Genomic DNA, 13833 nt, shown 5'->3' on the forward strand with positions numbered 1-13833 from the left:
CTTCTGTAAAGCTTACTTAATCATCTTTCTCAACAAAATTTGTCAGCATTTTGGGCCCAGTCAACCGGAGCCAGGCTAGAGCAAGGACATCTAGACGGTTCTTCACAAAGAGACGCAGAGCTCAGATGATCGTCTTTTAAAACAGAGAAAACGACAGGCTGTTTGTCTTCTAACACGCGTTTCAAAGTACGTAGATATAACACGCTTCTTGAACAACACCGGCCTGTGGGTTTGTGGCCGGCAAGGCTCAGCCACGGGCTCGGCGGTTCCCGGGGTGGCCGCTGCGGTGAGAGAAGCCTGTCGCCTCCTCGCTGTGTGCTCCCCGAGAACGCGGACGGGGATGCAGGTCACACGCACGACGAGAGCTTCTTTCTGTCCTCAAACTGCTTGTCCACGGCCAGAGACAGGGCCTGGAGGAAGCCCTCGACGGTGATGGTGGGGGCCTGGAAAGACAGACAGCATTGTGAGTGTTCTCGTCCTCGGAGGGGCCACCCGGCAGCACCCGCGCCCCCCCCGCCCTCCCCTCCCCCCAGGGCACAAGCACCTCCTAGGTGGCAGGGGGGGCCTGCACGTGAGCTCGACGTGCCAGCAAGGGGTGAGCAGACACACGGCCGCCTCCTCCCACTGCCCCAGGAGCCCGTCGCTTTAGAAACGTGAAATGAGGCAGACACCCCAATGGTGGCAAGTGGGACTCTCAGCGACGCCACACCCTGCTGGACAGAGCGGGCGGCGGTGGAACAGGGCCCGGAGGCGGAGCTCGGCCGGGGACTCACCTGGACATACAGAGCGTGAGCCAGAAAAGGGAGTTTTCTCAGGACACGGCCGCTGAGGCCCTCACTCTTCCTGTGAACATAACCACACTCGGGGCGTCAACTCCACACGGACCGCTGCATGTTTCAGGACTAGACCCTGCACGTCCCTCCCCCAGAGCCCCTCGAGGGGGGCCAGGACAGGGTTCTGACGCCACCCACGGCCTCACAAGGAGCACAGTGAGGTGGGCACACGGCTGGCAACAAGGGCTCCCCCAGGAACCGGGCTGGTTCACGTCTTGGTGAATTTTTGCCCAAGTCTCTGAACTGCTCTCCTCTGTCCCACCTCAGCCACTTTAACTAAATCTCTCCAACAGGTAGTGACACCACCCCCCAGGCCCCGCCAGCGCCACCAGCTGGTGTCTGCAGCGTAACCCACCTAAGGGTGCCCGCAGCCTTCCTGATTTCTCTCCAGTTTATGCAAATTCTAACTGTCCCTCAGGGCTCTGCTCCATTTCCCAGCTTCCCTCGGTCACCAGGCCATCTGAGAACTTGAAAGCGCTACCAGCCTGGGCCCTGAGCAGGCGTGCCCACGATTCTCAATGCTCACGTGTTACGTGTCCCTCGGTGCCCAGGGAGCTGGACCACTTTCCTTTATTTCCCAAAGCACCAAGCCCAGCGCCCTAATTGTTTACTTGTTTAACTGTTTGCTTATCAAAGCAAAAGCCTCCATTTTATTTTCTTGCCAAATTGTCAAAGTTTACCAGATATTGCTTAAGAAATCAGTAATGCGTCAAAGAGAGCCTTAACCTGAACGTCTTTCCAGATACAAGGGCAGAACTTTGTTCACGGTCCGCTGTCACGTCTAGGAGGTAGGAGGGCAGCTGCTTCCACTCTCCTGTCCAGGAGCCCAGGGTCAGGGAGGCTGGGGGGCTTCGGGCGCGTGTGCGATGCCTCGGGATCAAGCCCATGCCGTCTGACCCCAAACTACAACCACGGCTGCCACAGGCAATTACGACGACCTCCCTGCCAATCCCAAAGCAAACAGGCTTCTCTTGGTTACGAAAGCGAGGTCAGCGCTCACCGTGAAATTTCACTCAGAAGGAGGCTCAACTTGGACACGTTGTTCTCAATGAAGCCAATCATCTCCAGCTCGCGGAGGGTCAGCAGCTGCTGGCGAGGGTATACGATCTGACACTGTGGGGACACAGGCAGGGTCAGCAACAGGGACGGCACTCAGGCGGCAGGCACACTCCACGCCACATCTCAGAAACCCAAGCGGGGCCGTTGGGCCTGCACGGGCCCCAGGAAGCAGCTCTCTCACACAGCCCCTCTTCTTCTAACAAAGGCAAGAATACAGACAGCACAACGTGTCTCAGAAACCACAGCGCTCAGCCTCTTCTGCTCCTGTGGGCAAAACATGTCCTCAGCACGTGTCAGGTGGGGAGGAACTCAGAGGTGTTGAGTCCAGCCTGATATTCAGTTTCAACCATGCGTCACATCCCACAATGGACAGAGTTGGGCCCTGGAGCCGGACTTGGCCAGCCTTTCAAGGAGGGTCTCTGTTCACTGTTTTAAAACCAAGACTCTCATTTGGTGGAATGTCAGACAGCCTCTAACTGACCATGGACCCGGGTCCTAGAGTTCACCTCCCAGACCACGTGTCTGCACGTGGGACGCTCCTTCCCAAGCACCCGCGCTAAACTGTCAGGCTGCCACGCCGTCTGATTCAGAAGCCACGAGAGGAGAAAGGAGAGGTCTGGCTGCACATTTGGGAGGGCTGGTGGGGGTCGTAGGTAAAACTAAGCAACAGGGTCTGTGCTGGGTGTGTTCTGACCTTCCCACCTGACTGCGTGACACTCCCTCAGGCTCCCGCGGCCTCCGCGGACCCCCCAGGGACCTGAGCCGTCCAGCAGGCTCCCGACAGCGCGCAGGGCCACAGTCCCGCGCCGACAGCCTTCAGGGCCGGCCAAACGGCCGCCACATCGGAATGTCTTCATTTCCCACAAACCGTCTAGGAAACGACACCTGCTCCAGGCACTCGGCTCCCAGAAAACGTCTGAACGCCTGGCGAAACCTCAGGGTGGCCCCTGGACTCGCAGCACGGCGCGACGCGGCACCCTGGAAAGGCCCCCAGGGGCCTCCAGCAGGACCCGCCACCACGCAGGCCCCTAAACGGCAGCACCACGTCGAAGCTCCACGCCCCGCCCCGCCCCCCCCCATGGAGCGGGAAAACAGGAGGGCCCGGGACAGCGCACCCGGGGCGGAGACCAGCTCCCGTCCCCGTCACAGAGGCCGGGTCACCCTTGTGAGGACGCTGGGGCCCCCACTCCATGGGGCAGGCAGTGGTCCCAACCCCCAGCCAGTTACAAGGATGCCAGCCTGGCGATCGCTGTAGAAATCCCTATTTGTTGGCTGGCTTGGTTACCGCCCACGGGCACACGCGGGCCCTTAGATTGACTCGCGAGAGAAGACAGTGAACGTGAACGCACTCGCTGCCGCTGTGCTCGCGCTGACGGAAGAACCTGGGGCCGCGAACACTGCATCCGACGACCTCCCTGTGAACTACGACCCCCAGCCCGGTGACCTCCCTGTGAACCAGGACCACTACCGCCCTTCCTCTTTCAGGGGAGGAAATCGAGGCCCAGAGAGCAGGTCACTTGCAAAGGCCGTGAGGTCCGGGACGGGCCCACACCCCTACTCACTCGGCCCCTGCAGATCAGCAGATCAAACCACCACGATGATCAGCAAACACTCGATCAGTGGCTGTGGTTTCGACTATTCGCTCAGCCTGCAGATACAACTGTAGCTTTCTTTTTTTTTTTTTTTTGGCCTCACCACGTGGCCCGTGGGATTTTAGCTCCCCGACCAGGGATCGAACCCTCACCCCATGCAGTGGAAACACGGAGCCTTAACCACTGGACCACCAGGAAGTTCCCAACAACTGTAACTTTCAATCTCAGGAGATGACTGATGTCAGGTTGAGAGACCTCATTCTATGCTGGAACCAGATACATTAGGCTACATCAGCGGGTTAAGAAAACATAAGAAATCTACTGATTAGGAGAGAGAAAACACCAAGGTACCCTCATCAGTTCCTCGAGGCAGGAGAGGTAGATTCTGAAGATGGCTGCCGCGGAGGGCGGCCCAATGTACTGCCTGATGTCAGCTCTGTCCACGAAGGCCACGTCGATCCTCTCCGTGATGTTGGACGTGGTCAGGATCACCACGTTGGAGTGCCTGTGGACAGAGAGGTGAGGACCAGTCACCCCATGCTGTAGGGACTCGACCACACCTGACCCGACACGAGGAGTGTCAGGACAGACGGCCACCAAGGTCCCGGGCATTCAGCTAGCGCCCCTCAGCCGGCTACACTCCCCCTCCGCACACCTGCCTGCGAGGCCTTCCAAAGCCCTGCGCCTTGAGCTCCTGCCTGACCCCCAACTCCTGCCAGGTTCTCCTGGCTGCAACACAGCAGACCCTCCCCAGGCCATGTGCCCCGGTCGCTCCCCTGCCTCCCGGAAAGCTCTCCCGGGCCCCTGCTTGACATCCCCCTGCCTTTCACCCACGGCGAACCCCTCACCTCTGTGCGCGCCCAAGCCCCCAGCACCTACTCCCGCCTGCCTGGGCACGGCCATACACAGGTACACAGCCCTCTGCAGGGTGAGCAGGGTGAGCCCGGGGCGGGGCGGGCACACGGGCCAGGAGGCTGGTGAGCCCAGGCTGCATGGAGGGCGCACACACGCCGCTGGGACCCTCGTGCGGGGCCTGGGCTTTTCACAAACGGTCAGACCCGCACAGAGGCAGCGTGAGGTGAGTGGGGTGAGAGACAAACCAGAGCCCCAGTCTCCACTCCTCCCGGAGTGACGCGGGTGGTCCGGGGGCCCCGTCTTCTGCCTTGAGCAGTGGGTGCGCAGCAAGGCCATCAGTGCAATGGGAACCGCGAGGAGTTGGGGTTTCTGGGCCGAACGAGGGCCGGGGACCGTGTGGACGTACAGGTCTTCAATGGAGACTCGCCCACCAGATCCGTGAGCAGGGTGGGAGTGCAGGCCCTCCCCCGCCCACAGATGCCGGGGAGACGCCGGCACCAGAAACGGAGAGGTCAGGAGAGCGGAGAGAGGTAGGGGCCCCGGGGGCTGAATGCCGCGGATGGTTCCACACTGAGCGCTGGGGTGGACACGGGGGCAGTGGCAGGGGGAGAAGCCAGACCGAAGAGTGGGGCGGTGGGGTGAGGGGGCAGAGACAAGAGGGTCTACACCTCACACGAAGTTCGCCTGCAGGACAAGCAAGGGACGCCTGCCGCTGACCCCAAGAGACAATGAAGATGTTCTCCGCCGTGAAGAACACCGCGACGGCAGGGTAAAGTCCGACACAGCGCAGTGCAGCTCACGGCACCCCACTCAGCAAACCCCCTCCTGAGCGCGGCACGTGGAGGGCAACGGGGAACCCCGAGGGGCTGGCGGGAGACCGCACAGGGCAGACGGGGCTTCTCGTGAGTCAGGAGCCGCCCCCAGAGCTGGACCGGCTTTGGGCACACTGGCCACAGGCCTGAGCTGCAGGACTGGGCTGCGGACACACGAACCCGGCCCCGTTAAGGGCGAGCAGCTGGCGCCCCACCTGCCCAGTGCCGGCCCTTCAACGGCCACCGACACCGGGTCCTGCTGGCACTGACTCAGACACCGCATTTATGCTTCTCTGCAGGGCACACATCCTCCCCACACCCGAGGTTTGTTTTGTATTTTTAATACTTTAATAAAGCAGAAAATACTTAATTTCTAAAACGTGCATTTAGCACAAGCTGCCTCAAATGTGGAGAAGACAGAGCCCACGCTCAATGTCAGACGCGTTCTTAGCTAGAAAAGCTGGGAGTAAGGCTGAGCGGTGTCCGTGCTTCTCAGGCAAGCCCGCTGTGCACAGCGTTACCTTTTGATCTGATCGATCTGGGTCAACACGGCGTTGACCACGCGGATGGCATCCGAAGGCTCGGCACCCGCCCTGCAGGCGTTGCGGGAAGCCGTTAGGCTCTCCACCTGTAGAGACGGAGCAACGGGGCGCTGTCAGCCGAGCAGACGCAGGTGTGGGCATGCGCACGTGCACCGTGAGCCTGATGAGAGGGGTGCCCAAGGGGCAAGCACTGCAGGACACGGAGCCTGCGGAGGCTGGACCCGTGGGGCACTGGGGGCGCCCCAGCAATTTACGAGGCCGCTCAGTCTCGAGCCTCCTCCAGTCACAGGTTTAAAGTCTGAACACACGTACCTCGTCAATCAGCACAAACACCAGAGCATCTTTGTCATCAATTAAGTCCTGAATCTTCTGGAACATCCTAGTTACCAGCTTGCCACTCTGGAAGCAAAACACTCTTTATTATCCACTTGCACTCATCAAGCTGCCTGGTGTGCACGTGTCCACCGTCCCCACCGGGCTTCGCTCTGACCCCAGGTGGCCGCACAAGCCCACCGTCTCCTGACGGCCCCTCGGAAAACTCCCTGAACCAGAGGAGCCAGTCTGCAGAGAACCCAGATGTCCTCCCTCCTGGCTTCGTGGGCCAGGGATGCATGGCTCAGGTGACTCGCACCGTGGCCCACCTGTCTTTCCTCCTTTCCCTTCCCGGTTGTCCTCATAACCAGGACAGCCTGGGTCTCGCCTGCAAACCGGCCCGGTGCACCCCTTATGGGCACTCCCTGTCCCCACTCACCACCCACCAGGGGGACCTCCCGACACAGGTGCCTGCGGCAGAGCCTTTCAGAGGTGAGGGCACCTGTGACATCACCTGGTTGGAGTCCCTCAGTTCACAGATGGTGAACGAGCTCAAGCCCCCAGCGCATGCTCAGCTGAGGGGTGCCGCCCCGTTAGAAGGCAGACCCCCCCTCCTAAGGTTACACTGAACGTCCTGTCCCACCCAGTCAGAGGTCTGGATGTGACGGGCAGAGGGTCCTCTCAGGCCTCACGCGATTTCCAAGTTACCGCTGAGCTCTGGAAGTTTTCTCTGACCACAAAGTCAGCCCCTTGTTCACTTTCCCGTTTCACCTCTTTCTCTCCTAAAGCTTTTGGAGGAGAAAGTTTGCCTAATCTACAGGACAACTTTTCAACTGCACAGCTGACAACCCAGAAAACTGGAATTAGTACTAACACTTACTTCTGAAAACCACTTAGAGAAGAGGCTGTGGCTGTTTATTTCAATTAACTGGCCATACCGGTACCTAAGGCAGGAAAAAAAGAGTCACAGCAATTGTTACAAACCAGTCCGGCAGCCTCCTCTGCAGCAGCACCTCCACCTCATTAATGCAGCATCTCTCAAATGCCCAGCACGCTGAGAACGGCTACTTTGTTAAATCATTGCAGCCACTGACACAGGATTGGGCTACCTCGCAAGCTATATACTAAAAATTACGAAAAATCTAACAAGGTGCATCAACGTCAATAGTTCTAGATGAAGCAACTTAAGTTTCTCGAACTGAACGGTACCTTCATCTGAATTAAAGCAAGATAAAATCCCTCTCATTTTAAATCTACTTATAACTTACGCTTCCATATTGAAAAAGCATTACCTGCACTAACACAGCAAAGAAATCAAAACACGAGCATGACGAATGTTTTGGCCAGAGCGGAACATTTTGTCCTCCTTCCACAAAACCGTAAAGAATGTGACAATTTGTTTTCCGGCACAAAATCACTTCCTGCCAACCTAGAGCCCTGGAAAGCTCAGAAGGGAACCTGAACACACACCGACTGAAATCCAGCGCTAACACCCCGTCCACAAGGAGGCGGCAAGAGACTGGATGCACTGGGTTCTGACTAAAATCGAACAGGAAACGGGCCCGAGAAAAGCTACCTCCCAGGTCCTCTTCACAGTTTCTTTCAGGTCAAAAGTCCACAGAAGAAAAAGAATTACTTTTAAAAAGTATCATTAATTTTCCAGTTGAAAAAGACCATTTACTAATTCTGTTTAACAAAATAGGAGAAGGGGGAGACAGACAACCTAATGATCGGGTTGACTATTAAACAAAATTAATTATAAAGCATTTTGATCATTAAGTGAAGTGGGCGAAAAAGGCTTGCTAAGGCTTCTTTCTGCCACAAAATTAGTACAGATTTCCAGATCTTTGTACTGGAGAAGTCACATTTCTTGTAATAACACCTCCCCCTCTGGTGGCTTAGGAAACCGCCCTTAAGAGGTCTTCAAAACACAGATGCATTTCACTGTATAAAGCCCAAGGCCAAGTTACTAAATGTAAAAGAAAGCGTTGCAATAAAGCAATTTCCCTACTTATAAGACATTTTTGAAAACAAAATAGATTTCAAAGTAAATCTCACAGGGCTTCCTCTTCTAGTCATACTGGATCAACAGAGGTCATATTTACCTTCTGCCTTAACCAACTGGAAAACCAGGCAGAACAAATGAAACAACGTCTGTGACAGGCACTGGACGACAGCTCCGGAGGACTGTGACCCGAGAGGACGGCAACGGGGCGAGCGCGACCGCCCTGACGTCCTGCCTGGAGCACCTTCCAACAGTGACCGTGGGGGGGACCCAAGAAGAGTGGCCATCAGGCTGAGTCGAGGAGACAGAGGCCAGAGTTCAAGGAGCCTGAGGTGTCTGGAGGCTACAGAGCAGGGCTCCAGAGGAGGGGGATACACAGGAATAAAGCCCCAGAAACCATCAGGGGCCCTGGAGTCTTTCCTGGGTAGGTGGTGTGTCTGAGTAGGGAGACCTTGGCGCTCATAGGCCCCAACAGCCAAGGTGCAGAGTACTCGCTGCTCATTCAGGGGCTCAGCGGAGACCCGAGAAGGGCCCCACCCGAGGGTTAAGCCTAGATCACATCGAGACCCCTCTCGAACAAAGCTTGAAAAGAGACCTCAAAGGATCACACCAAAGACAAGTTCACAAACGCCTGCCAGAACGAAACCCCGCGGTCGCTAAAGACAGACCAGAGAGTCCAGACGCTTGAAATCGTAACGTCCGCATTCAAGCAAAAATTCCCTGACACGCCAAGAGGCAGAAACGTGTGTCCCGCAACCAGACCCAGATGATAACGACAACGGACTTGGTAGACAGAGCATAAGACAGCTATCATAAACTTACCCAAGGATTTACCGAGAACACAATGGGACAAGGAATACAAGTATAAAAGGAACCAAACAGAATCTCCAAAGAAAAATACACTATCAGAAACGAAAATTCCACTGACAGATCGTATACTGCAGAAAACTATCGAAATGAAACACAGAAAATTTTTAAAGCCTGAAAAACACATAAGAGCACATCAGTGGCCTGTGGGACAGTATCAGGCAGTGTAACGTGTAAACAAATGCAGAGAGCAGGGGATTAGTTGGAAAGATAACAGCCAGATATTCCCTAAATGTGATACAACTATAAACCCCAAAGCTGACAAAACTCAAGGAAGACACACCCAGCGCTAGGCTTGGACAGTCCTCCCAGGAAGCGACAGAACAGCAGACAGACGACCAGCACGGACACCAAGCATCCTGAGCTAGCAGTCGACCCAACGAGAGCAGAAACACGTTCTGAGTGCGCGTGGTGGGACAGTCACCAGGAGAGACCACGTGCTGGTCATAAAGCAAGTCTCAACACGTTTAAAAAGACTGGAATCATAACTCAAGACAACGCTGAGTACAGAGGAGTTCATTAATTTACACTGAAAGACAGAGACCTACTATTCATGTAAAATGATTTAAAAATAAAAACAGTTTCCGTTGTTATAACTGAAAACCCAGCAAACCCACTTCTGTGGCTCTCCTCTCTCAAATTGCCGAAGTTACCTGCTTGAGAGTCTGATGGTCAATTTCTGCGCTAAAGCTTTACACAGGGATGTTTTTCCAGTTCCTGGAGGACCTGTAACAAAATGCAAGTAAATATGTTTTTAAGTTAGTGCTATAAGAAATTTCTTAAACAACAGGAGTTGCATTATCCACAGGATATAAGATAACGAACAGACTTCAATGCTACGAATGTTATTACCACAAGTACCGCTTATGAACTTACAAAGAAATCTCCTAGCGGTGTAAATGCTAGAAAACATCACCAAGTATGCCTCCTGGCCCACAGTCTGCTCCACGTTCCTTTGTCCACATCTTCACTGACATCCTCCTCGTCCCCACACGTCCTCTATGAAATCCACTGACTATGAAAATCCACCTTTCAAAAGTCAAACACACCTTTCCTGGTAGCCGTCAGGACCCTTCTGAAGGCACTGACGTTTGCTCTTTCTGAAGCCAAGGAACCACCATCTTCCACTCCAGGTACCTGGATGTGGGCCTGAACCCCACGCTACACAGGGAGAGCCGTAAGGCGAGGGCTTGTGCCCTGAGTGTGTGTCACTTAGCACAGCGGTTTGCAGGAACTCTGAGGTAACTGATGTGGAAGCATGAACCCATCCAATAGAAAATGCTGACACGGTCAACTCTGATTTTCTGCATTTTCCATAGTTTAAGAGTAAACATATAACCAATTCTAAATGCAAGTAATGTACTGCGCTAATTAAAATGCCTCTGGATTGCCTCCACTGACCCTGGCTTTAAGCCAATCTCCCAGAATACATGCTGTTTAAAAGACTTTGTCTTCTTAAAGTTGTACACAAGCCTACAATCTTTATTGTATAAAGAGGCGAATCACCCTTTTAATTATAGCCCCTACTTCACTATAATTGGGGTTTTCTCTCGATTCTTTTCTCTCCGGGAACATTAAGAAAGGAAACCCAGTATTCTCCTCCAAGAACTAGGCAGAGTCCTGTGAAGAGTGGCTTTTGCAGTCCATTAGCCATCAAGGGAAGCTCTAAGGACACTACGAAGAAATACGAGGCAACTGCTATTCCTAAGGAGTCCACGATCAATCGGAAAATAAGGCAGTTACTTGAAAAGTTTAATAACAGTAGAAAAAGTCACAAGGCATAATCAGGTGGCTGCCAAATGAAGGGTCAAGTAACCAAAGCCCAGATAGTGTGAGCCCGACTGGCTTCACAGAGGAGGATGTTCTAGGACAACTCTGGCCCCCCAGAAAAAAGGAGCTGCAACTCCTCGCAGAAGGACAAAGCCACAAGCAAAAGCCTGATTTCGCACAGTTGATCTCGTCACACAAACCAAAGCTGCGATGCTTTACCGTGAAGCAGCACCACCCGGTTCCAGGTGATGAGGGTGCTGTCGACATTCTTGTCTGAAAACAGTAAAGTTGTCATCACGTAGTCAAGGAGCTGCGTGGAGAAAGGAAAAGTACAGGTAAAGTCCCCAGCAAGGCAAAGATTCCGCTGAACGTGCCCTAAGCGAGTAGAGCGACGGGAGTCTTCAGAGACCGCCACGGCCAGACACCTGCCACACACCTACAGCCTTGCAACCCGGACGGTAACTTGAGACATGAGAGGACAAGCGCTGGCTGTTACTGTTTTCAGGATAAACGGTGAACACAAAGATCACTTTTATTTAAAATGCTAACGACACACAAAACTACTGAGGGACACACCAAGTAAGAGTGAGCTCCTTCCTCTGGGACACAGCAGTGGACCAGCGCACGGCACATTCACTGAAAGAACAGCCAGGGCTCTGCGGTCCACTGTGGCTGCCTAGAGGAGCCTGGGGTGATGAGGGGCGGTGGGGACAGACCCCTAGTGCCCCCCCAGTGTGCAGGACTCTTCCCCTTGAAGGGGGTTCAGACCTGCCCACCTGCTCGGTCTGCCCCTCAGCATTGCCTCCTCAGCCCACGGGAGTGACCATGTGCACGTGCTTGGTCACACCAAGCGTGTGACCCAGTGCAAGTGGTCTTCACCCTCCCAACGCTCCCCCTTCTCCCAAGGGGAACTCCCTGGAGGGCAGCTCCACTCAGGAGCAATCCCACAGGACAGAAATCCAGGACATGGGCTGCTGGTAAGCAGTGTTCACAAAGCCCATCTGAGTTAAGGAGTGCTAGAGAGTGACACAATAATGATTCTACTTCAAATAATGGGGTCTTTTGGGAAAATGCACAACTCACGTGAGATTTGATTTCCACATCATACACCAGGCTGTCCCAAAGCCCATGGAATTCAGCTGAGAGAATAAAACAAAAACCTAATTTTAGGAAAGGAAGCCTTGCACCTACTGGTTAGGTCTGCCCTGAGCCACTGATGCCCTCCACTGCTCCACACGCGGTAAGCTAAAATTCTGGTTACAGGGAAGCTAAACTTTTAAAATTGTTCTTAAAATTAAAGATGTTGAATAAGTGGCAGTCGCACGTGGCTTTGGACAGATAATTAACCTCGTTGTCGTATTATTCTGCACACCTGTCTCTGTGGACCTATGCTCGGACACAAGCAAAGACCCTGAACCCACCACTCTCCCCACAAGCCGACATTCCAGCAGGGCCGAGCGGCCGGTCTATTCCAGTCGTTAGGACATCAAGCCTAACCCGGATTAGAAGCAGGATTCTGCCTGCTAGACCCCATCGGCAAAGTTCACGGAGGACCATCGAGAAGGCAGGAGAAAGCCGTGGTCCAGCAAGACTGACCAACTGGGCAGGAAAGCAGAGCACCAGTGTAATTCTCAGTTAGCACTGTCTTTGACGGATCTATCCAAATAGGTTCATACTGGAAGTTTCTACCTTTCTCTGTCGTGATATACTTTCTATTTCATAACAGATACAACATTCTAAAATTCTACACAGCGGACAAAATCTCCTTGATAAGCCCAAGGCGTGTACCATCCTCTGACCTCCCATTCTTGGCATGCTCTGCCTACTGTTACTGCCACGGGTACCTGCAGGCAGCACCCAATGGTTTGCCGCAACTATATTTTCTGTCTCTTCCTCCAAATTTTCACTGCTGGGGCCATCTTCATTCAGCTGGAAGATGTGAAGTGCAATAGTGCACATGCTCAAATCAACGGGCTGCGACGAGAAGGAAACATCAAATAAATCTACACAACACACTCTCAAAACAGCACATGCAAGTTCACGGGGCCGCTGAGAAGTAGTAAGTTACCTGTGGACCTTTAGCCTGTAATTCCGTGTCAACAATGGACACAGACTGCACGTTTCTGGCCAGAAAAGGCTCATCAAACTCAGTCCACGTGTAATCGCCAAACACAATGTTATGCCTGGTGAGGAGCTTCCTAACACTCAGCTTTAGATCTTCTCTTTTTGCAGTGCTAGGAAAACAAACAAAACACGTAAATCAGGTCTGAGTTAAAAACCAACATTTTAACAATAACTGATTTTAAAAAAAGAAAAAAAAACAGACGGAACAGGGCAAAGTGCAGTGAAGAGGGCAGGCGGGAGGGCCTGCCTGGGGAGCAGACCTGCGCAGACTCCTCGTGACCTGTGGAAGCCGCCCAAGGGCTCTGTGCCCCAGGTCCCCATCCGAAGGGGCGACGGCAAGAGTCGGTGCCACCCTGGGCTCCTGGAGGTCAGTCACTACGCTGGCGCTGTGCTGGATAACGCGAGGCCCAACGCGAAGCCCGCAAAGCGCAGCAGTGACAGGGCTGTGATTAGCGGAGACTGGAAGCCCCACAGCTGCGGCGGCGGGCGGCGAGGCCGTGAGCTGCGGTCCCCCTTCAGCCCCCTGCCCGCTGCTTCCCAGACCTCGCAGGCCCTTCGGCTGCCCCTAGAGCCCGCCCCCCGCCGCCGCCCGCCGGGGCCCGTCACCCGCCACCGGCACCCCCGGCCCCTCCCCGCCCACCTAGGCCAGACAGGGTTCGCCGGGGATCGGGACTGCGGGCGCGGGTGCGGGGTCAGGGCCGTTTCCCCAGACTCGGAGCTCCCGCGACCGGCAGTTCCAGAGCCCGGCGTTCCCTGGCTCGGCCGAGGCCGGGCCGGAGTCCGCCTCGGGATCGGAGTCGGCTCCTGTCAGGGCGGGATCTGGTCGGGGCCAGGCTCGGGGGGGGCGGGTCGAGGTCGGGTGTTGTCAGGTCTGGGTTGCGCCGCGGTCGGCTCGGGGCCCGGCTCACCTGCCGCTCCGCTGGTGGACCTCCACATGGACGGTCGGCGCCTCGGCCACGCAGGGCAGCGCCTGCTTCAGGTCGCCCACGGCCTCGTCCATGGCGCCGCCGCCGAGAGCCGAGAGGACCGGACCGGACCGCGGCCGCCGCCGCCTCTCGTCTC

The 13833-nt window shown here is 55.0% G+C and overlaps 1 protein-coding gene across 4 annotated transcripts; it reads right to left on the reverse strand.

Moving 5' to 3' along the window:
* Nucleotides 1-347: 347 nt before the first annotated feature.
* TRIP13 (thyroid hormone receptor interactor 13) lies at nt 348-13785 on the reverse strand (the record flags this gene model as incomplete). Of its 4 annotated transcripts, none has more annotated exons than XM_082835978.1 (13): nt 13680-13785; nt 12716-12881; nt 12492-12621; nt 11731-11786; nt 10867-10957; nt 9531-9603; nt 6886-6949; nt 6006-6092; nt 5673-5779; nt 3836-3989; nt 1834-1940; nt 774-843; nt 348-443 (listed from the first exon to the last, which is right to left on the reverse strand). In XM_082835978.1, exons 1-13 carry the CDS (start codon nt 13769-13771, stop codon nt 348-350), a joined length of 1293 nt encoding a protein of 430 aa, XP_082692104.1. In that variant the 5' UTR covers nt 13772-13785. The 4 variants fall into 4 exon arrangements, with proteins under 4 accessions (XP_082692104.1, XP_082692103.1, XP_082692106.1 ...); XM_082835977.1 differs by having other exon boundaries at nt 1834-1946; XM_082835980.1 differs by lacking the exon at nt 6006-6092.
* Between the last annotated feature and the right edge of the window lie 48 nt (nt 13786-13833).

This window comes from Leucopleurus acutus (assembly GCF_964270905.1).
Source record: "Leucopleurus acutus genome assembly, chromosome: 3".
NCBI classification, from domain to species: domain Eukaryota; kingdom Metazoa; phylum Chordata; class Mammalia; order Artiodactyla; family Delphinidae; genus Leucopleurus; species Leucopleurus acutus.